Below are 26,973 nucleotides of genomic sequence, written 5' to 3'. Positions count from 1 at the left end.
GCTCTGGGCCCAGCCCCATCCGGGCCGAGGCCAGCTGAGGGCCCTGAGGTGCCAGCCCAGGCCGACTGCGGGCCCACACCCTGCGCTAAGATTCCTGGAGGCTGAGAGAGTGGATAGGACTGAGCTCTGGGCCTGCCGCCCGCCTGTCTTAGCAGCATCATAGCCAGGGTGTGGGCTCCGGGTCGAACCTGGGCTGCTCCAATCTGGGGCGGGCCACCTCACCTCTTAGGGGGTCTTGGGAGGGACCCGAGAAGTACAGGTAAGCGCTGACCTGGTCCAGCCCCATCTGGAGGATGCGGCCCAGGCAGATCCAGCAGTAGGATGAGTGCCCCTCCCTCCCCGCGGCCAGGGGTCCCACCCAAGTAAAAAGGCCACTGCCAGGAGGTTAAAAACTTTATTTCGCTTCTAACCTTCCGTGTTCCGAGAGCATGCTTGGGGCAGTGCGGAAAGCGCAGGACACCGTTTCTGGGATAGAGGCTCGGCCTGGGGCACTTCTGAAGCTGGTGGTGACCCCCGGGGCTGAGACCCAGACAGACCCGCAGGCCAGGAGGCCATGGAAGTATAAGGGCCACCACCCTGGGCAGCACCTGATCGGCAGCAGCTGCGGTCCTCAGAGGACGGGGCACTTTCATTCGGCGAGCCGACGGCCACCACGCCAGCCTTGGTTGTCCCGCCATACACAGTAGTTGAGTGTGGCTGCAAAGGCCAGCCAGGCCAGGTACGGGTAGAGCAGGTGGGCGGCTGGTGGGCTCACCCTGTGCCAGGCCACAGCCGTGGCTCCTGCCAGCCCACCCATCAGCAGGAGGTCCACCAGCGCCTGCAGAGACACAGGGCGGGGGGGACAGGGAGGCCTGAGGCTCCTTGTACTCACCGGATGCATGTCCCAGCTGGCCGCTCATGGGGTGCACTCAAGGGAACACTCTATTCCACCCCCCAAGTGACCCCGTCAAGTCCCTCCCTTGGTCTCCGCCTCAGTTTCCCCTCTGTAAAATGGGAACAATCACCCCGGCCTGATCCATGCCATGTGAGGGATGCATGGCACCAGGCGTAATGTTTTCCTATACGATGGCCCCTCAACCAAGCCGGCAAGCCTGTCTGGTTCTGTGAGAACCCTGCAAGCTCCCTTCATCGGAGGAGAAGAGCTGGGGGCTCCACGGGAGGCCACTGGTCCCCTAAAAGCTTCTGAGAGATGCTGACCACGAGCCGTGTGCCATCCCCGCCCCCGGATCTTTAGACCCTCACCCCATCTAGGATGTGATGCCCTCTGTCCCCCAAGGAAGGGCTGCTCCTCCACAGGCCATCTCCAGGGACCAAGTAGCCTGGCCAAGGCCATACTTACCCAACCCATTTGTCGGCTGCCAAAGAAGAGGGGAGGCCATGCCCAGTTCAAGGCCAGCTGCCCAGCATAGAGACCCAGGGGAACCACAGCCTCCTCCGAGAAGCCCCCCAGCTCTTTCCAGACCATGTAGGAGCCATACCTGAAACAGAGGCCAGCAGTCAGGGCACCAGCAAGGAAGAGACCATGTTCACCTACGGGACGACACAGTGGTGGCTCAGGCATGTTCTGCCACCGACCATTCTGTGACCTCAGGGAACTTGCTTGACTTCTCTGGGCCTTCACCGCTCCCAGGATTGCTGTGGGGATTTGAGTTAACACCCTGGCGGTGCTTAGGTCAGCGCCTGGCACGTGGGACACTCAGTAAATAGCTACCATTATTATCATCAGGGCCTGGAGAGGAAAGCATACGAGTGAGAAACAGGCTCCTAAACTAGCCAGGGGCGCCCGCACAGAGGACAGGACATTTCGGCTGGGCCTTCGAGGGCGAGTAGGAGTTTGCTAGGGGGAGAAAACAAGCATCTGCACATACTTAGGGGCAGGTGTGAGCCCCTGAGTCGGCCTGTGGGCCTGGAGGGTGAGGTCTGGGGGGCAGCAGAGAAGTGAGGCTAAAGAGGCAGATTGGGACCTGGTCATGGGGGTTCTCAGAACCACGAGGGCAGCAGTAACACCACTGACAGGAACAGCTAGTGTCCCCCAGCATTTACACATGCAGGCACTGCTCTGGCTCTTTCCAAGTATCAGCTCATTTCATCTTCATGATAATGCTGTGAGGTGGGCAGTATTATCACCCCCGTGTTACAGGTGGGGAAACTGAGGCACAGAGCGGCAAAGTGACGCAGATCTCTTGGCAGGCAACCGGTAGGTAAAGGCAGGATTTGAACCCAGGTGGCCAGGGCCAGAGCCCAAGCTCTTTACTCCATGAGAGATTTGACCTTATCAGGGTCACAGGGAGCCTCCGCAGGGTCCCACGAAAGAGAGACTAGGGTCACATTTGGGCTTTATCAGGATCGCACTGGTGGAGGAAAGCCAAGAGGGAGTGGGCAGGCCTGGAGGCTGAAGCAAGGAGAGGTAGAAACAGTGGTGCCTGGGCCGGGATCAGGGAGGAGAGAGCAGGACACAGGAAGAGCTGGGAGCCTGGCTGGGCAGGGCCCGGGACTGGCTGGGGGTGGTGCCCACGAGACACCCAGGTTGTACGGACTGTCTTGTTCCCATCAGAACCCGGAGGCATCCAGCCTGGCTTCTGCTACCTGCTCCCTGGGCGCCTGGCATCTGCAGCCCCACCCAGTACTGGCCTGGCATAGACCCAGGATGCAGGGAACCTTCCAGAAGGAGGGCAGGGAGCTGGCCTCATCTGCTGGATGCAGTTCCCACTGGGGCCACCAGGGGGTGCCCTCCCCCGCCCAGCTCTTCCTTTCCTCTGGGGCAATTGCAGGGGTGTAGTCCCAAGGCTTCCTGCAGGAGGCCCCTTGTCCAGTGGGTTGTCTTGAAAATTAACCAAGACCCTGGCACTGAGCGGATGCTCAACAAGTGGTAGCTACGAGAATTGTTATGCTGCCACTATTGGTCTTGGAGGCTGCCCAGGTCTGAACTTGAAACGCGGAGCCCGCCTCCCCCCGGAGTTTCGAAAACAGGGTGCCAGCGCCAGTTCCGGCCCACCCTTCCCCCTCCCCCCCCTCCCCCTCCCCGGAGGAGGCGGTTTGCCCGGAAACGCCTGCTTCCCCAGGAGCACGTGGAGGAGACGCTCTGTCCTGGGGCCTCGAGAAGGGGAGGGTGACCCAGCCCACGTACCCCATGGCCGAGTAGAGGGTGCCCCAGATGGGGCCCAGGGTCCAGCGGGGCGGGTGCCACGTGGGCTTCTGCAGGCTGGCGTACCAGCGGAGGCCCTCCCCGCGGACGTAGTAGTACGAGCCCAGGAAGCCCCCCAGGCTGGGCACCAGGGTGAAGCCCACGGCGGGCACCCAAGTTGGGGCCATTGCTGCTGCGGTCACTGCTGCTCTGGAAAGCTCTGCGAGAGAAGACAGGGGTGGGGTGGGGGGACACTCCAGAACTGGGGGGAGACTTCCCCAAGCACTGGGCAGGGAGGGGCTGGGTTCACCCCGGCAGCCCCTGCCAGCCCAGTGCCATGGCTCCAGGGAGCACATTTCCACCCAAAAACTCCTGCCCCCGCCCCCACCCCCGCCCCCGAGGCTGCCCGGACTGGCAGGAGCCGCAGTTGGTCCCACCTCAGCTCCTGCCCCAGCTGCCAGCGTCCTGTACTCTCTCTCTCACCCTCACCCTTGACCTTGGGTCTCCTGTCAAGTGACCCCTCTTCTGATTCAAGGTCAGTTCGTGTCCCCTCCACCCAGACGGCTTCCTGGCCCTTCCTCCCCAGGCCGACTGACAGCCCGGCGCTCTGAGAGGCCTGCATCGGTCCACACCCCGTGCTTTATGTTCTACTACTTCTCACTCCTTCTCTCACCATTCCTTCACTCATTCACTCATTCATTCATTCACTCATTCAATAACTGGTATCACACAGAGCTTGGCTCAAATCCTGGCTCCCCACTACCTCACTGTGACCTCAGGCAAATCACTTTAACTCTCTGGGCCTCAGTTTCCCCCTCTGTAGAATGGGATATCAACACTGCCTGCCTGGGCCCAGCCCAGTGGGGGAGTATCCAGTTACACAGGTATTTTACCACCACCCTACAAGCCCACCCTCAAATCACCTTCCCCTCCCTCTGTCAGAGAGGGAAAGCCGCTTGCCTGGAGTCACACAGCACCCTGGGGCCAAGCTCTGCCCAGTCAAAAAGCTGCTCCCACCCTGACACCCGGGCTCACGGAAGTGGTGGGTGGGAAAGAACAGGAGTTAGCAAGAGTTCAAGGCTAGCGAGGGCCCATCAGCCACCCTGAGAGTCTGGCAGGGCTCAGGGCAGGGAAGGTCCCTGTGTCAGGCCTGGGTGCTGCCACCCCAAGGGCTGGGGACCCAGTCATCAGGTCTGTCCATTGTGCTCATCAACTATGTCCCCTTCCCCAGGGGCCCCAAGGTCTGCTCGAGGACCTACTAGGCGCCCAGCAGTGGGTACAGCCCCAGCAGGCTGAATTGCTCGTTGGGGCTGAGAGTCCAGAGTGACGGCAAGGGGGTGGGGGGTCCCTGGCTGGTCATCTCAGGCCAACTCTGACTGGACCTGCTGTAGGACCCTCAGCCCGTGAGCACCCCAGCTGGGACTCGGTTTCCCCACCATAAAATGAGGGGGCTGGGCTCCCACTGCCACACTCTGATCGTAACTGGAGAACCTGGAGGTGTTTGCACGAGATAAGAAGCCATCCAGATTGAGTTCAGCAAACCCGCAGCTTGACCTGCTTGGGTGGGGGCTGGGGACCCAGGGTAGACGGAACAGGAGAGTCCCTGCGAGGGGCACAGACCTCAGAAAGGGTACCCCCGACCCGGGATCAAGGAAAAGATGGTCCTGGCAGGACGGCGAGCACTTCCTGCAGGGGGACACAGGAAGGGAGAGCAGTCAGGGAATGACAGGCAAGGGTGGGCTGAGGGGGTGGCCTGCCTGAGGGGGAGCAGATGCAGGGAAAAGGCTGGGCTCGCTCTGGAGGCCCTGGGGAGCCATCAGGGCTTCAGAGCAAAGGGTGAAGGCTGCCCTGGGGAGAGGGGGCAGCTGCCGGCCTGGGGCTCCGTGAAGCCCCATGAGATGCAGAAGCAACCTTCATGCCCAAAAAGCAGGGACCATGAAGGCCTGGTCGACCCCCAAATCCAGCTTTTGAGGACTCTAATAATGTGAAAGTTGTTCTCAACATAACGTTAAGCAAAGAAAGAGGAATATAAAGTCAACTACAGAATGATCCCAATTAAAAAAAAAAAAAAAAATAGGGGCGCCTGAGTGGCTCAGTCGTTAATGAATCATGACCTGAGCCGAAGGCAGACGCTTAACGACTCAGCCACCCCGGCGCCCAGTGAGCATCATTTTAAACGGGACAATCGGAGAGTGTTAGGCGGCAGGTTCCAGCTCTGCCCTCTAGTGACTGACTGATTCCTCCCTCCTCGGCCTCGGTTTTCTCACCTGTGGAATTGGGACAGTCCCTCCATCCCCCAAGGTCAAGGCACAGGTGCACTGCGAGGATGACCTCGCCGAGGGCTGGGCATGTGATGCGGGGGCCCAGCAAGTAGATGTTCCTGTCCTCCTCCCTCCCCTGCCCTCCTGCCCTGACCTCTGACCTTCCAGGGTGCACAGGACTGTTCCCAGGTGAGTGGGAGGGTCTGTCTCACCACAGTCGGGAGGCCGCTGGCCCCGTGCTCCTGCCAGGTGGATGTGGAGCTCCGGACACCGAGCCCGGGGACCCAGCCACCCAGCTGGGCTCACCAGTGGGCCACCTGGGGCAGGCTCAGGCCTCCTTAGCTGCTTTCTCATCTGTGTCACGGAGGACACAGCCCTGACCAGCCTGCCTAATAAATATGTCGGATCCACAGCAAAGTGACAGTGTTTGGGCCACCATAGGAGCTGTGGTCAGAGCCCTGGGCCTCCCCTGGAACGTGACATGGCTGGGCAGGTGGGAGGCCTTCACGCCATCCTGACCTTCACATGCAGACAGGGAAACTGAGGCCCAGAAGCCGAGGGGAGGGTTTGGGGGTCAGGCACCAAACTGGGCCAGACCTCGAGTCTCCTCAGTGTGACCTTTTGTGCCTTTTCCCATGGCACGGGACGGTCCCACTTTGTACCCACTTTGTTTCAAACTGATGGCCCCCCTCACCCTCCGAAGCATCCCTCCTACAGGCGCTCAAGGTGAATGCGGCCAGGACAAGACACACGGGCATCACGAACCCCTGATAAGAACCGCAGAGGTGGGCACACTTGCTGTGGGTATTCTTGCCCAAAACGCAAAACCCCAGCCTAATCATGAGAAAACCCCAGACAACCTCGGGTGGAAGAACATTCTACAAAACTGGTATGCCCACACTCTTCAAAGGTGCCAAGCTCCCAGGAGACGAGGAGAGACGGAGGGAAAGGTCACTGAGTGAAGCAGACTCTGGAGAAAGAACAACTAAACGCAATGCGGGATCCAGATGTGGTATTGGGGTCCGCTCGACAGTTTGTGGGAAAACTGGTGGAACTCTAGGGAGCTGTGGTGGCGAGCACCACACCACGGTGACTTCCCAGCTGGGGGGAGGCTGTGCGGGGGACTCTCTCTACTACATTTTTTTTTTTTTAAGATTTTATTTATTTGACAGAGAGAGACACAGTGAGAGAGGGAACACAAGCAGGGGGAGTGGGAGAGGGAGAAGCAGGCTCCCCACCAAGCAGGGAGCCCGATGCGGGGCTCGAACCCAGGACCCTGGGATCATGACCTGAGCCGAAGGCAGCCGCTTAAGGACTGAGCCACCCAGGCGCCCCTCTCTACTACTTTTGTACCTTTTCTGTACGTCTAGGATTAGTTCAAAATAGAACATTAAAAAAGAAGTATCCTGGTTTGGCCAACAGTTCACACTGTCCCTTACTTCTGCCCTGACCCCAGCCCCAGCCCCCGCTCCCCCTGCCCCCAGGGCCCTCCGAGCCTCGCACTTCCACCACATCACTCCTGCTCTGAGATTGTCAATGGGGTTCCGTCCCCGGGGTTTTCTTCTACTTTTTTTAAATCAAGGTAAAATTTGCATAATGTCAAATTAACCATTTAGAGTGCACGATTCAGTGACATTCAGTACACTTCCGATATCAAGTTCCAAAACACTTTCGTCACCCCAAATGAACGCCTATACCCACTGCAGTCACGCCCTGTCCCTCCCTCCCCAAGCCCCTGGTAAGCAGCAATCTGCCCTCTGTCTCTGTGGATTTACCTTTTCTGGACATTTCATGTAAATGGAATCATACAATACGGGGCCTTTGGGGTCTGGCTTCTGTCACGGAACATGTTTCTGAGATTCACTCACATTGCACCACCTGCCCATATTTCTCTGCAAGGTTCTGTGGGCAGGGGCACTCCTGTCCCCCTGCCACAGCACCCAGCCCGTGCCCAGGAAATGCCACACAGGACTTGCCCACGGTGCCCGCTGAGTGGGCCCTAGAGCCCATCAACCAAGCCCCCTGCTGCACAGAACAAACCACGGCCCCAAGAGGGTGGTGGCTTCCCTAAGGCCTCAGTGACAGAGTAGGGTCTGAGCCTTGTGTTCCTGCCCCCACTCCCGCTGCCCCTTCCAGAGCCTGGCTGTGTTTGATATTTCACTGGGCCTTGGGGATCAGAGAGTCTGCCCAGCCTGAAGGTCAGACCAGAAAGGCCAGATAGAGACAGCCCAGTCAGGGAGCTTCCTGTGGCCTCTGGGGGACTGCCCAGCTCCTGAATCACCCGACTGGGGGACCCACCAGGCTGAGTCACACTAGGCTGGGCTGGGCTGGGTTAGCCCAGGCAGGCCTGAGAGAGATGTGCTCTGGGATGGGGTCCCAGGGAGGGCTGGGGAAGGTCAGGGAGCACCCATGACTGGGAAAAGACTTGGGATGCAAGCAGAAGGGCAAAGCCACTCACACACCCTTTCCTTCCATCAACATGAGACAGTGACTAAGAACCCAAATGTTGGCTTGCCTCCAATTTGTTTTGTAATCCCAGGCCAAAGCTCCTCTCTGGGCCTCAGTTTCCCTTACATCAGGAGGGTACAACTTGTCCTGCCTGCTTCATGGGGTCATCGGGAGGCTCAAGTGAGGACCAGACAAGTGAGGGGCTATGGCTGTCAGGGCTGGGGCCACTCACCCCATTTCCTCTGGGGGAAGAAGCAGTCCCGTGGCATAGACTGAAAGACATCAGCCATTCAGGCACTGGATGCTAAGCGGGGCAAAAGGCTTCACACATAGCTCCACCCTCGGGCCTGGGGCCACTCACGGACAAGCAATTCTGAAACAGAGGCCGAGAAGGGCCAAAGCAGAGGGCTCAGGACCTGGGATCAGGAGAAGGTTCTAGGCCTCGGGGGTGGTGCTTGGCGGCTCACCCTGATGCTCATACTTCACTTACTCTTCACAGCAGCTGCAGGGACGGCGACCAGCTGCTTCTCCCTGGGGGGCCCTGAGCCACACCCTCCTGGCCTCCATGGTGGACATTACTATTCCCACCATCCAGATAAGGAAACTGAGGCACAGGGAATCCCAGAATTTTCCAGATCTGTATGACTCTGAGGCCCAGAGCACCCCCACCCCCGAGCGGGGAGTCTGCTGGCCTCAGCTCTGGGCCACGAGGCCATTTACCTTGATATCTGTGTCACCTCCTTCTCTCAGCCTCCTTCTCATCCCAACATGGCACTTAAGGCCTGCCCAGAGGGCCGAGGGGGCTCCCACCCTACCACAGCGGTCACACCCTCTGCCCAGTGTCAGAAGATTCTTTCAGGGCCAGCACGCTCACTCCCTCCAGCCCCAGCACCAGTGTCCCAGCCCCCACGGGGCATCAGACTCCTTCTTAGCCAGGGGCAGCAGTAATAGGATCTGAATCCTCCCTGTCCCCCCAAGGGTGGGACTCAGGATCTCCTGTCCTTAAGGAGCTTCGCTCCTGCTCCCCGCCAAAAGACTCCAGACCCATTTCTGGCCCTAAGATCTCACTTCCCAGGCCTCTTTTCCCCATCTGTGAAGTGGGGGCTCAGCTAGTGAGTCTCTGGGGCATCCTCCTGTTTCCAGAGGCCTCTCTATAGAACATGGCAGAAACTGCCCCCCAGACAGAACAAAGAGTTTGTTTCTCCGATTCTCTCCTCCTCCCCGATTTTCTCCTCCTCCCCCCAGCCCTCCTAGGCCTTATCTCTCACCCAAGCCACCCGCTGTCCCCGGGACTGGTGTTAAGGCTCCTTTCTTTTTTAAAATGACTCACAGCTAATCCTCCGCATTATAACCTCTGTGAATCTTTTTCATTATGCAAGTACCCAGTACAACAGCCAACAGGTCAGGAAGGATCCATATCCAGCTGGTAACCGGGAGGTCTGGGACGGGGTGGGGCTGGGAGTGACAAGGGGGAATTTGCTCCGTGGAGAATGACTACTTTTTTAAACACAAAGAGCATATTCAGACACGGCTTGCACAATCAGAAGTAAGTAAAAGTACAAATAAAAAAAACACAGATTCCAAAACAAAACAATGAAAAAGTAAAAGTGTATAGAATAAAAAGGAGGCTCCCTCCCTTGGAGCCCAAGCCCCTCACCTCACCCCTGAGCAACCCATGGCCAACGGTTTCTGGCCGATCGGGCCAGCTACTGTTCCATCACTGACACGGGTACAGAGGACGGAGCAGGGCCTTGAACCATATGGCTCCCCAGCTATGTGACCCTGGACACGGGCTCCTGGGTGAGCCTCAGTTTCCCTCAGTTCAAAGGCTCCCCTCTGAGCCTCCCTTTGGGTGTGCTGCGCAGCCATCTGGAAACAGAAGGAGGCAGCCTGCCCCCCGCCCCCCGCCCCGTGAAGAGGCTTGCTATCCCCCCCACCCCTTGCTCCTTGGGTCCTTTCAAGGCAGCGCCCTTGCTCCATGAAACAGATATCCGCCCCTGCTGCCCTGGAGGGCTCCCCACTTCACCCCCACAGAGGCACCGGAGGCTCGAGGCCCACATTCTGCCAGCTAAGTCTTTCGGTCAACGGCCTGCTGCGTGCCAGGCACCCCGGCGCCCTTCTTGTACACAGCCCCCTCTGGCATCCTCTCCGAGCCCCATGACCCTTTGGGATCAGCCCCAGTCAACCGTCCCTAGGGGAGGCCCCAGCCCAGCCTCCCTGCCATTCACTGTAGAGCACACGGCTGGTACCGGGTCCCGCGGCACACTAGCAGGCCAGCCAGGCTCCCAGGCCAGGCCCGGCCAGCAGGGTGGACCCCAGAACTCTGCAGTGTGTTCACAGCTGGAAGCCCCAGCACCCCTACCGCTGCAGGAGGGGCAACGGACAGGCAGGTCCCAGGCCATCTTCTGCCCACACCAGACCCCTGTCCAGGCGACAGCGCACCTGAGCACTGAACTGGGACTCTTGGGACCCGGTTCTAAGATCCTCTGGGGCCTTAGCTGGCTGTATGCAAATAACCTCCCCAGGTGGTCTGGGTTTCCCCGCCTAGAAATGAAGAGTCTCAAGTGGACCAGGAGCCTGAGGTCTCCCGGGCATTTCGTGATCCTCTCGGTACCCCGCTCAGCCACTCCCGCCCTCCCCCTAACCCCCTCCCCCATCCGGCTTGCTCATCTGCGGAATGGGCGGGAGCCGGGAGTGTCGGGTCCCTCGCGGCGGCTCTGCTTCCCGCCATACCCGAGTGGAAGGAGCGGGGCGCGGGGAGGGGCGGGGCGCGGGGAGGGGCGGGGCGCGGGGAGGGGCGGGGCGCGGGGAGGGGCGGGGGCGCGGGGGGGCGGGGCGCGGGGAGGGGCGGGGCGCGGAGGGGCCGGAGGTGGGGCGGGGCGGAGCGGGGCCCGATTGCTCCAATTCCCCCCCTTCCGAGCTCCCGCTCATCGCTGGAATCCCGCCGCACAGGATCCCCGACCGCGGAGGTCAGGGCCCCGGCAGCCCGCCGCCCGGTAGCCGAGCCCCCTGGTGCTGCCCCCCGGTCGCCCCCTCGGGTCCCCGCCCCGCAGCTCCGGCCTGCCCCCTCCTGCCTCAGTTTGCCCTCGGGCCCCGCGCCGGCGGGCGGGCGCTGTCGGGGGTCGCACCTGCGCGGGGCCGCCCCGCCCGCTGCCCCCCTTGGCGCCGGGTCCCCACTCACCAGCGATGAGGACGCGCTCCGGGAAGGCACTGCGCGGCGCGAGGTGGTGGCCTAGGTCCCCCGCCCGCCCCGCCCCGGCCGCGAGGCCCCGCCCGACCCCGGCCCCGCCCGGCTTGGCTGGAAGCCGCGGCCGCCGGAGAGCTCGCTCCTCGCCTCCGCCCCTCTGCCTCTGCCTCCCCCGCCGCGAGCGGCTCTGTCTGCCCTGGTCCTTCCCGTGGCCACCGTCCCGGCTGTGTCGCTGTCAGGTCGCTGCTCTTCTTGAGCCTCACCTTTCCCGTTTGTAAAATGGGGCAACAGGGACCGACCTCAAAGAGGGGAATTACGTCGCCTGATAGCAAAGCCCTGAACACCCTCCCACACGGTAGCCCTGGCCCCCCATCGCCGGAGGAGCACCCTAGTCCCTTTAAGCGGTGCCCCGGGCACGAGGAAGGCCGGACTCTGAGTCCTTTGTGACTGTTCTCTCTGCCTCCACTTCCTCAACTGTAAAATGGGCACAACAGTGTGGGCCTAATGAGGATGCCACAGGGTAATGCAGGCAGGGCGCCCTGCAGACGCTTGGCACTCAGTGAGTGGAGACTGCAACCATCAGCGCCCCGAGCTGGCCTCCAGTGAGCCAGAGGCACCCTGATGGGCCCAGCATGTCCAGCCCCAGGCCTTGGACACCTCAGCTCATCTGCGGGTGTTGCCTTGTTTTCTTTTTTAAAGATTTTATTTATTTATTTAATTGACAGAGAGAGACAGCGAGAGAGGGAACACAAGCAGGGGGAGTGGGAGAGGGAGAAGCAGGCTTCCTGCCGAGCAGGGAGCCTGATGCGGGGCTCGATCCCAGGACCCTGGGATCATGACCTGAGCCAAACGCAGTCGCTTAACCAGGCGTCCCTGCGTGTGTTGCTTTACCACTGCAGCCCGGGGTCTGTCCTGGCCCCCTTGGGCTGACTTGGCCAGTCAGGGCCCCTCAGCCTGCAGGAGCCAAAGTGGCCCAAACTGGTCCTTGGGGGAATCACTCGAACTACAGCTTCTTGTCCCCAGCCATAGCGGCTTAGAGCCTCCTGGGCGGCAGTCCAAATAATTAGGCCGTGCCATGTTGGCCTTTGCCAGACCTTCCTCCTTTGATGGCTTTGATATAAAGACAAGTGTAATCCAGGATGAATTGTTTCTTCTTCTTCTGATTTTAAAAGAAATTAAAATATTTCCCTGGGTCCCTCCAAGTATTGTGGCCCCAGGCACTGGGCCTGCCTGTCTTGATGAAATCGGTCTGGCCACACCTCCCAGCAAGCAGCCCGCCCTCACCTTCTTCCTGCAACGAGGTGCCTGTGGCTTGGCCAAGTGGCACACTCACCTCCCCCGGAAGATCCGTGGGGAGGAGACAAGGCAGCTTCCCTCCAGCTTCACCCCTACTACACATGGCGCTCAAGGAAATTTCTGCCCCCAAATATCTGCTGCATGCCAGGGCCAAAAGGAGGGGCTGAGAACAAACACAGGAGGCCCCCTGCCCTCCTGAAGCTCACACAACCCTACAGTTGAGAGGGGATTCACACGGGAGGTCTGCATGCAGATGCAGACATGGAGGTGCTGTGCCTGCTGGGCCTGGAAGCCTCCTGTTACTTCTGCCTCCCTCCTGTCCAACCCCACAGACCCCTCCGGAGCCTGGGCAACAGTCACGGTCCCTCTCCTCTGAGCAGCAGCTGCAGCCCCTAGTTGGCCCCCAGCTCCCCTCTTGTTCTTTCTATTCCACTCCTCTGCTGAGGACCCTCCAAGGCTCCCACTGCTTAGGATCCAGTCCAAACCTTTTCCCTGGCACTGGAGGCCCTGCCAAACTGGGGTCAAGCTAACTACCCCACCCTTTCCCACCTCTGTGCCCCTGTCTAGGGCACCCCCACCCCACCCCCACCCTGGGCATCTCCACATGTCCAAGTCTGACTGCTCTCCAGTGTCATGCCAGCAAGCTCTTCCAGAACCCCAAGTCTGTGCCACCCCCATTCTAAGTGGGCAGTGACTTCTGAACTCTACAGCACTGAGCACGGAGCTTCTCTTGAGCATTTGGCATGTATATTGAGCCCCTCAGGGTGGCCAGCTCTGGGCTGAACCCTAGAGGATTCAACACAAGCAAAGCCTATCTGTAGGCTCACTTGATCCAGGAAGGAGGCATGGAAACACCCTCCCAAGCCCCAGAGGATTAACCCCACCTCACAGGCTCAGGGAGGTGAAGGAACATCCTGAGGTCACACAGCGGGTCAGCGATGGAGTCAGGATTCCCATCGAGGCACCCCAGGATCTGCACTCTTAACCGGTGTGTCATTCAGCTTCCCAATTCCAGGTGTGATTCAAGTACAGTATATCCTTCTATTTTATTTATGTGTTTACTTTATTACACGAGTAATCCACATTTATTGCAAAGGAATTGGAAAACACAGAGGAAAAAAATAAAGCGACCTACTCTCCCATCGCCTAGAGCAAAGCACAGTCCACATTTCGGTGAGTGTTTGCATGACTTTTTCTAAGCATATCACACCTTCCTTTACAAGAGTGCCTTCATGCTACAAATGGTTTTATAATTTTCCTCCCCTTACAATAAATCAGACGCCTCTTTCTACAGTAACAAACATTTGTCCACCTTGGTTTTCTTAATTGTGAAATGTTCCATACAAACAGAAATGTATATAAAACACTGTGTACACTTTAAAATAATAATGAAAAAACACCTGGGTGTCCACCCCCAGGTTAAGAAACAGGAGATTGCCAATGGCCCAGGGGTCTCCTGTATTCTCTCTGAATCCTCCCTTCACCCCAAGGTCACCTCTAACTTGACTTATGAGTTAAACATGACCTTGCTTTCCTTTAGAATTTTTTTAAAGATTTTTTTTATTTATTTGAGAGAGAGAGAGCGCACACAAGCAGGGGGAGGGGCAGAGGGAGAAGGAGAAGCAGACTCCCTGCTGAGCAGGGAACCAGATGTGGGGCTCAATTCCAAGACCCTGGGAACGTGACCTGAGCCAAAGGCAGATGCTTAACCGACGGAGCCACCCAGGCGCCCCACTGCTTTAGTATTTTTAATTTCCAAGGGATTCTTATTTGCTTTCTAAATGTTCTTTTTAAATATAACTTTCTGCTCACTTTTCATGGATACAGCATCTTCTCTTACCTCTCAACTATCTGTGATAGTTTTCTTAAAACAATTATTTTCTGCTCTTCTAATAGTCTCTGAATCCTATGTGTTGTGGGTTTTTTGTTTTGTTTTGTTTTTTTCTGTTTGTAAGAGGCTTTCCTCAGATGCTTGGGAATTTTGGCCTGGCTGCTCATGATTAGAAGGAGGGAGGAAAATAAGTCTATGGATGGTATTTGTTGGTTTAGCATCACTGTAAGTTGGAACTTGGGGGGCCATTTGTCTGGGAACTTCCTGGACTGTCAATGTCTTTCAGATTTCCTCTTGGACTGGTCAGAGTCCCCAAGGTCCTTCAGTCCCTTGCATGGAGGGTAAGGGTCTAGTTCTGGGTTTCTGGGAGCTTAGTGGGGCAGAACACCAGAGGAGGTCTCCTCATTCAGCATCCACCTGTTTTGGCAAAGTACCCACATTCACCACTGTCCCTGGCATGTCCAGCCCTTTCCAGAGTTAAACCCCAGATGTTTGCCAGAATGAGGGAGGGGCATCACTCAGTGGCTAGAGAGAGGGGTCTAAAGATCTGTTCTTCAAAGATACCTTCAAATTGTCCTCTTTATTTTAACCTTCTTTCACCCTTAGATCTACAAGCAGCTAGTGCTGCCAGTCCCTAAGCTTTTGAGAAGGCTCTTGTATAAATGAGGGTTGGTCAGCTTTCCGCACTGTCCAGAGGAATTTGGCTGTCTGGAGTCAGCTAAGTCAAGTAATACTGGTCTTCCTGCTTTTCAGCTTCCAGGAGTTCTTTTCTTTCCTGTTCTCCCCGTCCATGTGGATTTAGGTCTTTATAAGATTCCCTTCCTGTGGATTTATGGGCTTCTGGAGGCAGTGTGTGCTCTGTTCATGTCTTAACCTGAAAATCTCCTCCGTAACTTTGATGACCTCAGCGTTGTATAGATTTGCCGTAACCCATTTAACGAATCTCCTCTCGTCGAATACAGGGCTTTTTCCCACTTTTTCCTTGTCAAGAGCAAGGCTGCATCGGATGTTCTGAGAGTTAGGGCTTTGCTCATTTGAGTCTTAGGACAAACTCACTGAAGTAGATTTGCTGATGTAATTCCACGTAGATCTTTCTCATTATGAGGAGTGTGTGCGTGCGGGTGCGGGTGGGTGTCTGTCTGTGTATCTGTCTGTCTCCCGGGCGCCGTAGAAGAGGCTGGCAGGAAATGAGAGAGGAGCAAGAGGGGGTGAGGTCAGAGTTAGACTCTCCCTGACCCTGCCTCACACCGCTGCTCAGAAGCCCGTAACCCCCATTTCCGATCCCCCTTCTGTCTCTAACCACCTGTCACTCAAGTCTTTGAGCCTTAGACCGAGGATGGAGGATAATAGCCCCTACCCATCATAGCGTTGCTGTGCGGAATTAAAGAAGCTAATGTCTGGCAAACATCCAGGGCTTTGTTCCATGGAGCAGATATGAATCGGATGCTCCCGTGTGCCTGGTCGGTTTACAGGGCAGATTGTGAAAGAGAGCTGTTCTCTTACGGCACAGCGCTGCTGAGAAACGCAACAGGAGAAACGTGGACGCGTCTCGGACCCCCTTCCCAGGCGAGGTACAGTGAGCAGGACACCGCGCTCGCCGCTCATTCAGGAGCTCTTCCCGCGGGGGGACGGCTGTGCGGCGCGGGGCTGCGCTTTGCTCGCTCCCGTGCGGGTTGCCCTAAGCGCCCGGGTCACTCCAGGCCCCCGGCGCGCAGCCGCGCGGGCTCCGGGGCGGAACTCGCACGCGCGGAACCTTTCTTCCCTGCCCCCGGGTGCCGCGGCCCGCCCGGCGGGAAATGCGTCAAGGACCGCGCCGCGCCGCCGCCGCTCGGCCTCGGTCGCCCCGGTAACGCGCGGCGGGCGGCAACCTCACCATGAGCGTGCGGGTGGCGCGGGCCGCGTGGGCCCGGGGTTGGGGCGCGGGCTGCCGCCGCGGCGCCGCGGACTTGCCACCGCCCCCGCCGCGCGCCGTGGATGTGGCGGAGCTGCTGCGAGACGCCACGGCCGCGGAGGAAGGCCCGCGGGAGGCGGCGGCGCGGCGGCCGCCGGGCCAGTGCTCGGTGCTGCTCTTCCCGGGCCAGGGCAGCCAGGTGGTGGGCATGGGCCGGGGGCTGCTCCGCTACCCGCGCGTCCGCGAGCTCTACGCCGCCGCCCGCAGCGTGCTGGGCTACGACCTGCTGGAGCTGAGCCTGCACGGGCCGCGGGAGGCCCTGGACCGCACCGCGCACTGCCAGCCCGCCGTCTTCGTGGCTTCGCTGGCCGCCGTGGAGAAGCTGCATCACCTGCAGCCCGCGGTGAGGCCCGACGCCCCGCGGCCCGCCGGGGAGGATGGGCTGGGCCCGGGCTCCCACCCGCCAGGCCCGGGTGCTCCCACGTTGACGCATTGGGCAGAGTCTTCCCGAGTTCCCGCTGTCGTAGGCGCTGGGGCCGTGGCCCTAGGCAAGCCTGCATGTAGGGGAGGGGGATGATGAAGAAGAAATACGCTGTGTGAATGACATAGTATGATGAATATGGTGTTACAGAAAGGAGAACAGAGCAGGGAAAGGGGCTGAGGAGTCGGCTGGACTGCGATTTTATTTCATTTATTTTTAAAAGGTTATGATTATTTTTACTATTCTTTACACCCAACATGGGGCTCAAACTCACGACCCCTAGATCAAGAGTCGCGTGTTCCACCTACTGAGCCTGGGCTGCGATTTTTAAATTTTTATTTATTTTCTTGTGTGTGTGTGTTTCTTTTACTTTTTTTAAATTTAAATTCAATTAATTACCATATAGTGTATTATTAGTTTCTGAGAGTTCAGTGATTCAGCAGTTATATATAACACCCTGTGCTCATCCCATCACGTGCTCTCCTTAATGCCCCTCAACGATTTTAAATGATCCTCAGTCATTTGTTAGTTACTAAATGATTTTAAAAGGATTGAACTTCGACCTTAAATGAGGGATCATTAAGAAGGTGATGTGTGAGAATGTCACTTCACTTGAAGGTGTGAATTGATTCTTGTTAACATTTGATAATATCAAAACGGTAAGTGTGAAGCTACTGTTTTGAACCCTGTACTCCCTTCTCACAACAACCTCGTGAGGTGAATACAGTTACTTTGTGGATGAGGCAAGGAGACTCGGACACATAACGGAATTAGTGAAGTGGTGGTTGTAACAATCATGGAGCCCTTACCCTCGGCCAGGTCTGTGCTTAACCACTTTAGAGACATTATCTTGGTGTCGTCTCAGTAACCCTGTGAGGTAGGTCCTGCCCTTACCCCATCCCACAGATGGGACAACCAAGGCTCGGAGAAGTTAGGGAACTCTCCTAGGCTAAGAATCCAATCCAGCCCTCTGTGACTGAGTCACTCTCTTCTCTGCGTAGCTCCCTCCGTCTCCCTCGGCCTAAGGCATCTCCAGGGCAGAGAGGCAGGAGGATCCAGAGCCCTGGGTTGGAGTCACGGCTTCACCAGAGTCAGCCTGCAGGCTTTAACTTGTCTTGCCAGGAAAGTTCCTCCTCAGTAAAAGGGCTGGTTCAGGGCTTGTCAGAGTGTGTACTCTTCTAGCCAGAGCATCAGGCCAGTGGCTCCTGATTCCTTGAGCCTCTGAACACCCTGCCGGCTCTCAGTGCAGAGCCCTGGACTGAACCCCTCCTGAGACCTCGGCCTCATGTCCCGCATCTGTCACCACAGGTTATTGAGAACTGTGTTGCTGCTGCCGGATTCAGTGTGGGAGAATTTGCAGCCCTAGTGTTTGCTGGAGCCATGGAATTTTCTGAAGGTACACAGGAAGGGGTTTGGTTTTGTGCCGGGGTGTTCTCTTGCTGGGCTCACTGGGGATCAAGGACACTGCCAAAAATAATTCTGGAGCGACTCGGGTGATGAGGAAGCACATGGATGAGAATGACATTGGGACCCAAGGACCAGACTTCACCTTGATTCCCTTTTAATCCTGAAGGGTTCATTGGGGATTTTCTTTCTTTTTTGTAATCTCCTGAGCTCTGTTTGCTTGACTGTCCCCGGCGCTGTCCTGGGTGCTCTCAGTCCACTCCCACACCACCAGTGCCTGTCACGTGATAGAGGGCCAATAGATAGTCGTGGAATGAAAAGGAGTAAATGTTCGATCTTGAGCATATCAGTTTCACTTAAGATTTTTGCTCATAGTGAAACCCATTAAACTGTTTTGTTTATAGTTAAATATGGGCAAAGGATGTGAACAGACCTTTCTCCAAAGAAGATAAATAGAAACGGCCAACAGGCAGGTGAAAAGATGTTCAACATCACTGATCATTAAGGACGTGCAAATCAAAACCACACTGAGATACCACCTTATACCTACTAGGATGATTTCAATTAAAAAATATATAATAAAGTAATAAAATTTTGAAAATTAAAAATAATAAGTGTTGGCAAGAATGTGAACGAATAGGACCCTCAGACATGGCTGGTGAGAAATGTAAAATGGTGCAGCTGTGGAAACCAGTTTGACAGTTCCTCAAGACAGTATGCATAGAATTACCGTATGGCCCAGTGGTTTTGCCTGTAGGGATATACCTACGAAATGAAAACCTATGTCCACGCAGAAAAACCTGTACACAAATGTTCATAACAGCATTATACAGAATAGCCCAAAGATGGAAACAATCCAGATGTCTCTCATCAGATGAGTGGATAAACAGATTGCACTCTGTCCATGCAATGGAATATTCTTCAGCCGTAACAAGGGAGGAAGTACTGATACATGCTACAACATGGATGAGCCTCAAAAGCATGCTCATTGAAAGAAGCGATCCCTTTTATGTGAAATGTCCAGAATATGCAAATCCACAGAGACAACAGATTAGAGATTATGGGGGCGGAGGCCAGAGGAAAGGAGGAATGGGGAGTGATTACTTGGCAGATACAGGGTATTTTATGGAGGGATAGAAAGCTTTGAAACTAGAGCGAGCTGGTGGTTGCACAACATTCTGAATACAACGAATACCACTGAACTAAACACTTGAAACTCGTTATATTTTATGTGACTTTTACTTCAGTGTTTTAGGAAACAGCATTATAGCACAGTTAAGGAAACGATAAAAAATGTTGCATATTCACACCTCCTAATAAGACTTTTTTTTTTTTTTAAGATTTTATTTATTTATTTGTCAGGGAGAGACATGGTGAGAGAGGGAACACAAGCAGGGGGAGTGGGAGAGGGAAAAGCAGGCCTCCCACGGAGCAGGGAGCCCAATGCGGGGCTCGATCCCAGGACCCTGGGATCATGACCTGAACCAAAGGCAGACACCTAACAACTGAGCCACCCAGGCACCCCTAATAAAACTATTTTATACACACATAGGTTTTCTGTGCACATAATTTGCAGAGTTATGGCGTATGTATATCCTGTGTTTTTTCACTTGACGTTTTGCATAGTTCTTTAATACCTGTGTGGGAGGACTTCCACGTGCCCTCTCCACTTTCCTGTGGGTTCTTTGCTACTTGCTACCTCAGGCTCTCATTGTATTTACTCCACAGTCTGCTCCCTACCTGTGTAAGGGGCCAACAGTCCAGTACAGACGTATGTAGGTGCTGAGGGAAGGAAGATGTGCTAGGAAGGGTGCAGGGTGTGCTCCTCAGACCCTCTCTGGGGTCCCAGGAAACCCTGGACTAGTACCTTAACCTCTCCTTGGTCCGGTCATCCCCTCCCCCAGGGAGCAGACCCAGGACCAGGGTGACGGATGTCCAGTCATCACAGGCCGTTCTTACATCACGATCACGGGCTGCCTGCCTGTCCTCTCGCCTTGAACTTGAGCCGCCCTGAACCAGGAGCTTCATTTGTCTTGGCAATGTCAGCTTCTCCAGCTCCGAGTGAGGGCACTAAACTTGATTTATGAGAATCCTGTTATTGAAATTCTGATGCGCAGTTGTCACAACAATCCAGGCAGATGAGATAGTATTATCCTCATTTTACTAACTGAAAATTTGAACCTGAAAGGTCATGACTTGCCCAAAACAGTGTATGTAGCTCCAAGTCTGCTCCTTTGCACTTGCTCCCTGCACCAGGGTTTCTCACCAGCAGCACTGTGGACGTTTTGGACCAGATAACAACTTGATTTGGGTGGGGCCGTGCATTGTAGGATGTGGAGCAGGATCCCTGACTTCTGCCCGCCAGATGCCAGTAACATGCGCGCGTACGCCCCCCACGCGCACACTCCGCTGTTGTGACAATCACAAGTGTCCCCAGACCCTGCCCCAAGGCAAAATCACCCCTGGTTAAGAACCGCATCCTACAGCAAGCCAGCTTTAGGGCTGGGAGCTCCGTGGTTTCGTTTGTATGGTGCCAAGGACAGCACCCACCTCTCTCATGGTGGTGGTGCCATCTCTGTGTAGTGGATAGAGATACGAAGAACTGTGGCCTTGGGGACTGCTGCTAACTACCAGCATCAGCGTCTCCAACACGCTGGGTGAACTCGCGCTTTGTCTCGCAGGTCTGGGCTTCCCCCCTTCATCACGTGCCCTGATCGTTCCAAATGCGCTTCTCTCTGGATAGGTTTGTATGCGGTGAAAGTCCGAGCCGAGGCCATGCAGGAAGCCTCGGAAGCTGTCCCCAGCGGGATGTTGTCTGTCCTCGGCCAGCCTCAGTCCAAGTTCACCTTCGCCTGTTTAGAAGCCCGGGAACACTGCAAGACTTTGGGCATAGAGAACCCCGTGTGTGAGGTGGCCAACTACCTCTTTCCTGATTGCAGGGTGATCTCAGGACACCTGGAGGTTGGTACTGATGGGAACAGCCTTCCTAGACCCCAGCCCATACAGAAGGTTAGAATTGTCCCACCCACGCTAGGGAGGCCCACGATGGTGTGATGGGTGCTCTGCCAAGCCATGGTCTCTGGGAAGTATTTGAGGGCAAGCGGGGGGCAGAGTGACAGGGCGGCGGCGGGAGGTGGCGTGAGCACTGCAGAGGGAGGCAAGAGGCTGGGATGCTGTCCCCACTCCACCATGCATAGACGAGGACCTTGAGCAAATCACCTAGCCCACCTAGGTAAAGGGGTTGGACCAGATGATCCCCAGAGCCTTCCTGTAGTAAATTCTGGGGTTCTCACCTCTGATCTGTTTGCTTCCTTAGCGAGAGGAGAAGCCATTCCTGCTAGGTTACTCCGCCCCACTGTGCCTTTTAGGTATCTGTTTTTACCCTAAGTTCATTTTCTTTCCTTCTGTCCTTCCTTCCATTCACTGCTTCCCTAGACATTTCTCAAGCAGCTCCTCTGTAACAAGCACTGAGGGTAGGTACCTGGACTGATAAGCCGGGAATGGGTGACTGCGGGTTTGGGGCACAGTAAGGGTCAGGCTGGCTGCCAGGAGGCCTGAGGAGGTGACACCAGGAGCGGTGCGTGGGGGGTACATTTGCCGGGAAGACGGTGTCCCCAGCAGGGAGGCAGCGAGCAGCCGATGGCAAAGTGCAGCTGGGCACCGAGGGCCTGGCCCCGGGTTGCTGAGTCCACGCCGGATGCCACACAGGGGCTGCAGCTGCAGGGCCCGTGTCTACACAACTCGTGTCGTGTAGGCCTTGCAGCCAGCCTGTGTTCCCCAGAAGGGAGTCCTCCGCGTGCTTAACACACGAGGAAGCTGAGGCAGAGGGAGAGGCCAGTCCTTAGGGATGGTGGAGGCAGAACGGAGCGCCAGTCTGTCTCATTCTGGAACCTTCTTCCTCCACTCGACTGCGCTCAGTCTGCCATCCCCCGAGAGGCTTTGCCGGTATGCCAGGAGTCTGTGAATCTGCTCGGAACCAGCGAGAGTCTCTCCTGTGACAGTTCTGAGGGCATAGGATGGGTGACAGTGGCCCCACGTGGATCGTGGAACTGGTTGCTCGTTCCCATTAACAGCCTTGGAACGGCCCCGAAGTGGGTGGGGAGGGGCCCCAAACCAGGGCTGGCGTCTCCTTGGGCAGCTCCCAGACAGTTGGGTACGCGGGCTGACGACTCCTCGGATTCCCGGCGTTAGCCTTTTGGTGCCAAAGCAAAGAGCTCAGGTGAGGGCAGGGCTTTCCTGAGCAGGCGAGTCCGTTTGCAACCACTGATGGACAAAAACCCCTTGGCCTCTGCCTCCTGGGCCCTGAGGCTGTGGCCTTGACTCCTGTGGCCCCAGCCTGGGACGCGAGCTGGATGAGTCCAGAGGCCTTACGTGGAAAGCACTGTGAGATGCTGAAATGAGTAGCCATCCGTGCAGACGCCACTGACCAGACAGCCCAGGCTCGGCGGGAAGGGTCCAGAAGGCCGGTGTGCAGGGGGGCTCCTGGGTGCCCCTCGGCGAGATGGGGCTGGAGGACGGTGGCTCCAGGACAGGCTGGACCCTGCTGCAGTGACAGGCAGCCGGGCCCCTCAGTGCTTCCCACAGCTGGGGTCCCACTTCCGTCACAGTTTGCTTCGCTGTGCTGAGCTCGGCTGCACTTGGCTCTCGCCGGCGCTCAGGCAGCTGCAGCAGCCTATGTGGGACGCCGGCAGACTCCCGGCCCAGGACGGATGGTGGCAGGATGGTGGCAGGCCAGAGACGGGGCCAGAGAGACCAGTGACAGACAGTTTAGCACACAGGAAGCCCTTCGGCAGAGCCCGGGGAGGACCATCAGGGTGGCAGGCCCCGGGCTGTGTCCTGAGGCCTAGGGTCTCTTAAGAATATCTACTGTTTTTATTTTTTATTTTATTTTTTAAAGATTTTATTTATTTATTTGACAGAGAGAGACACAGCAAGAGAGGGAACACAGGCGGAGTGGGAGAGGGAGAAGCAGCCTTCCCGCGGAGCAGGGAGCCCGACATGGGGCTCGATCCCAGGACGCCGGGATCATGACCTGAGCCGAAGGCAGACGCTTAACGACTGAGCCACCCAGGCACCCCCGGAATTTTTTTTATTTTTTATTTTTTTATTTTTATTTATTTATTTTTTTAAGATTTTTTAAATTTATTTATTTCACAGAGAGAGACACAGTGAGAGAGGGAACACAAGCAGGGGGAGTGGGAGAGGGAGAAGCAGGTTTCCCAATGAGCAGGGAGCCCGATGCGGGGCTCGACCCCAGGACCCTGGGATCATGACCTGAGCCGAAGGCAGTCACTTAACGACTGAGCCACCCAGGCGCCCCCGGAATTTTTATCTTGAGGGTTATGGAGTAATAAGAAGATAGGCTTATTAAAAATTGTGAAGGGTAGCCGGCTTATAATTGCAAACTCACACTAGGTAGTGCGTTCTCATGTTGTCAGACCCTTTCACACCTCCCATCTGATCGCTTCCCAGCAACCTTTTGAAGCAGCTGAAATTGTGCTCATTTTGTGGATGACAGAAGTTGAGAGGTTGAGCGATCTGCCCAGCGCCCCCAGGCCAGTGAATGAGGCGCTGGGGTGGACCACGCTCCCCAGCCTCGATCTCTTTCAGCCCCACCATGGCTGCCTGCCCAGCAGGGCTGTGTGAGTGGTCACAGCCCCAGAGGAGGACTTCGGGGTCACCGCGTACACGACTGATCTGTACTGGAACGAAGAGGTGAAGTGAGCCTGTCCTCACAACTGTCTGCAGGATGAAGCATTCCTATGCACCAGTGCTGGCCGCCTCACTGTGTTTCTTCCCCTAAGATGTCCTTGGCTTAAACTTCCTCCCTTTTTCGTCCAGGCGCTGCAGTTCCTCCAGAAGAATTCCTCCAAGTATCACTTCAGACGCACCAAGATGCTGCCCGTTAGCGGGGGTTTCCATACCCGCCTCATGGAGCCAGCCTTGGAGCCCCTGGCACAAGTTCTGAAGTCGATTGGCGTCAAGAAGCCTCTGGTTTCTGTCCACTCGAACGTCGATGGGAATAGATACATGCATCCCAAACACGTCCAGAAACTGCTGGTGCGGCAGGTGGTCTCCCCGGTGAAGTGGGAGCAGACGATGCATGCCATATACGAGAGGAAGAAAGGCATGGAGTTCCCCCAGACTTTTGAAGTGGGCCCTGGGAATCAGCTCGGAACCATCCTGAAGAGCTGTAACCTGCAGGCTTGGAAGTCCTACAGGCACGTGGAGGTGCTGGACGACGACGGGACTTAGACCAGGCCCCCCAGCCGATCTCCTGGTGCCCGGGGCGGCGGGGGCGCAGCTTGGGAGGGAGAAGGGGACCCAGGAGGGACTGCAGCGGGCCTGGACCTGCCCTGCCTGTCCCTAGGCTTCCTCCTCCAAGTGACTGGGAGGCAGTGTTTGCAAAGTGGTTTGAAGGCCACATAAAAAGCACTAGAAGTGAGTATTTCTTTACCTGCCAAGGTCCGTTTCTCCCCCAGGTCTATTCCAAGGCTGGGGGGGAAGCTGCAGCCAGGCCAGAAGAGTCTGCCCGGAGGCAGACCTCACACCCCTGGGCTCTGGTGGCTCTGCGGCCCGTGGCCTGTCACTCCACCCACAGCCAGAATCTCAGCCCTTTCATCACGGAAAGCAAAGGGCTTTCAGACACAAGCGGCCTGGGCAGCCATCCTGTGCACCCCACTCTCCATAGCTGGGAGACTCGGTCCCACATTTGTTTATCTACCCAACAGTTGGTATCGAGCACCTGCTGTCTACCTGTAAGCAAGTGGCCTCTGCCCTGGTGGGGAAGAGAGTCCGTAGCCAGGCGGGAAGGGTTTGGGGAGGCCGGCTGAGGGCCCTGTTTCCTCCCCCGTCCCCAGGCATCCCTGCAGACAGTGATCGCTAAGTGTCTACTCTGTGTCCGTGACCTCCCGTGGCACAGGCCACCCCCCTAGCGCTTCTCTGCCCTCTCCACACCGTAGCAGAGCGCAGGCTCTCGGTGGACGCCACTCCTGCGCTGATACTAAATAGGAGTCATTCTTAGCTCCTCGGTGGCTTTTTCCTTCATCGGTGATAGTGGGAAACCCATCCAGGTTCGGGATCTCTGCATTTGTCTGTAAATGTCTGTGTAGACACCCGTCAAATCCCGGGTAGGTTTCTCGTTTTTAATCCCGCAGGGTTTCTCAGCAGGGGCCCCGTCAGCCTCTGGGCAGAACTGGCTCATGATGTGGGCCGCTGTCCTGGCTCCCGGCCGCTCTGTACCAGTGACCCTTCCAGACCTGGTGACCCGCACCTACCCGCGTGTGTCCGCAGCACCGGCTGAGAGCCCCTGCGAAGAGGACCACGGAACCCGATCTTCCCCACCGCCTGAGTTTGAGTGGTCTCTGGAGTTCAGTGAGGATCTCTTAAAACTCCCATCTTAGAAATTTTCAAACATTCACAAAGAACCTTGCTGTTACTATTTTTGGTGGGCAGCAGAGTTCATGGAGCAATAGTACAAAGCTCCCAAAGAGGGAGGGGACCCGAGAGGGTTGCCCGAAACTTGCTATTATTTTTAAAGAGTGCGGAGTCCGTCCGAACCCTCCCCCGAGCGCTGTGGTAGCGGCCGCCCTGGGAGACTGGCCAGGCCAGGCCTGCGCTCTCTGGGGCTGCTACAGGCAGGATGGGGTGGTGCTCTCACTCCGCTCTGAGCAGCACAGTCCCACATAAGGGAGCTGGAGAAGCGGCGGAGGGGGAGCGTTCCCGCATGGCAGGCCTTCCTGCTTCTCTGGGCACGGCCCTTTTCCTCAGGATCCAGCCAGACTCCAAGCCACAGGAGGGAGAAGGAACAGCAATCAAAGGGCATATGGTGCTGCCTTAAGGAAGGTTCCAGAAAGCTGGCAAAGTCTCTGGCTACACTGCAGGGGCTGCCCAGTAGGGGGAACCCAAAGGTGCGGGCAGGCAGTGCTCACCTCCACGACGGGAGCCCTGGGCTGGGTGGATGGGCCCTTGCCCTGCCCCACCCCTGCAGACTTTGAGTCTGGATGAGTGACAGCAGCATAGGGTGGGGAGGGGAGTTCTGGGGGGGAGCTCAGGGTCTGGGGTGGATCCTACGTCCTGCTCCTTGGCAGGATCTGGGCCAGTGTGCGCCCCCTTGAGAACACCGCGTGCCCTCGTTGGCCCCACGGTGCTGGCCCGAGGTGGGCACAGCTGCCACCACGTTTGTGTCCCGTGCCCGTGGAGACCCTGGGCCTGTTCCTCGTTTCTCTTTCCAGCAGCTTGCCTCCCTCGGTCCTCCTGGAATTGGGTGCTGCTTCCCTGCCTGGCAGGAACAGGCTTCCCTGGGCACATCCTAAGAGAATCAGATCTGGCCTCATCCCCAGAAACCTTGACTGGACCAAGGGCCTTGACCAAAAGCCTCAGAAACAGCACTAAGACGGGGCCCCTCACACCCCTGCAGCCTTGTCACCTCCTCTGGGAAGGTGCTTCACTGTTTCCAGGGGCCTCCACCCCAGGCACCCCGTGGAATAGCAGTCTGCGTCCACCCTGTGGCAGTGGCCCTGGGACCCGCTGCAGGGGTGCCCTGGGAGATGGGAGCACTGTGGGGCGATTCTCTAGGGATCCTGAGGCCGAAGGGTAACCATGTCACCCCTGCCCCCCTTCCTAGTCGGGCTAGGCCTCCAGTCCTTCCTTTTTGGGGTTGGACAAGTGATTTCTCGTATCACTGTTGCTAAGCATCTGTTTGCAACTTGTGGAAGTTGCCACACGGGTCAGCCAGACCGGGTTTGACCACCACCCCTTCCTCATCTGGGCCTCAGCGTCTCACCACCCCCTGCAGGCTGGACTAGACGGCATCAGTGGGCAGAAGACCCCAATCTGGTTGGGATCAGAGGATCCCGGTGCCACTCTGGTCAAGCCCCTTCCTTCTCTGGGCCTCAGTTTCCCACTTGTAGGCTGGGCTGTCTTGAGCAGACGAGTGAAATGCCGGCTCCAGATGCAGCCGCGTCCACTTCGTGTGGGGGTGCAGAAGCCGTGGCAAGCTCCTCTCGGCCCCAGGGTTGGCATGAACTGACAAGACAGCAAGTCAGACA

The 26,973-nt window shown here is 57.0% G+C and overlaps 2 protein-coding genes across 8 annotated transcripts; one reads left to right on the top strand and one right to left on the bottom strand.

Annotated features, from left to right (window-relative positions):
• Positions 1-378: 378 nt before the first annotated feature.
• On the bottom strand, positions 379-11,100 carry TSPO (translocator protein). Of its 2 annotated transcripts, XM_078076713.1 has the most exons (5): positions 11,015-11,061; positions 4,745-4,810; positions 3,128-3,344; positions 1,340-1,478; positions 379-817 (listed from the first exon to the last, which is right to left on the bottom strand). In XM_078076713.1, exons 3-5 carry the CDS (start codon positions 3,310-3,312, stop codon positions 629-631), a joined length of 513 nt encoding a protein of 170 aa, XP_077932839.1. In that variant the 5' UTR covers positions 3,313-3,344; positions 4,745-4,810; positions 11,015-11,061; the 3' UTR covers positions 379-628. The 2 variants fall into 2 exon arrangements, with proteins under 2 accessions (XP_077932839.1, XP_035944232.1); XM_036088339.2 differs by lacking the exon at positions 4,745-4,810 and having other exon boundaries at positions 11,015-11,100.
• A 4,816-nt stretch (positions 11,101-15,916) lies between these two features.
• MCAT (malonyl-CoA-acyl carrier protein transacylase) lies at positions 15,917-24,368 on the top strand. Of its 6 annotated transcripts, XM_036088333.2 has the most exons (5): positions 15,917-16,441; positions 17,828-17,915; positions 20,667-20,884; positions 21,359-21,396; positions 23,396-23,519. In XM_036088333.2, exons 1-4 carry the CDS (start codon positions 16,022-16,024, stop codon positions 21,392-21,394), a joined length of 762 nt encoding a protein of 253 aa, XP_035944226.1. In that variant the 5' UTR covers positions 15,917-16,021; the 3' UTR covers positions 21,395-21,396; positions 23,396-23,519. The 6 variants fall into 6 exon arrangements, with proteins under 6 accessions (XP_035944226.1, XP_035944222.1, XP_035944225.1 ...); XM_036088329.2 differs by lacking the exons at positions 21,359-21,396; positions 23,396-23,519 and adding an exon at positions 23,765-24,368; XM_036088332.2 differs by lacking the exons at positions 21,359-21,396; positions 23,396-23,519 and adding an exon at positions 23,534-23,903.
• Positions 24,369-26,973: the final 2,605 nt, after the last annotated feature.

Source organism: Halichoerus grypus, chromosome 6, assembly GCF_964656455.1.
Source record: "Halichoerus grypus chromosome 6, mHalGry1.hap1.1, whole genome shotgun sequence".
In the NCBI taxonomy this organism is placed as follows: domain Eukaryota; kingdom Metazoa; phylum Chordata; class Mammalia; order Carnivora; family Phocidae; genus Halichoerus; species Halichoerus grypus.
The sequence above is the reverse complement of the archived record's forward strand: the minus strand, read 5'-3'. Positions and strand labels throughout refer to the sequence as shown.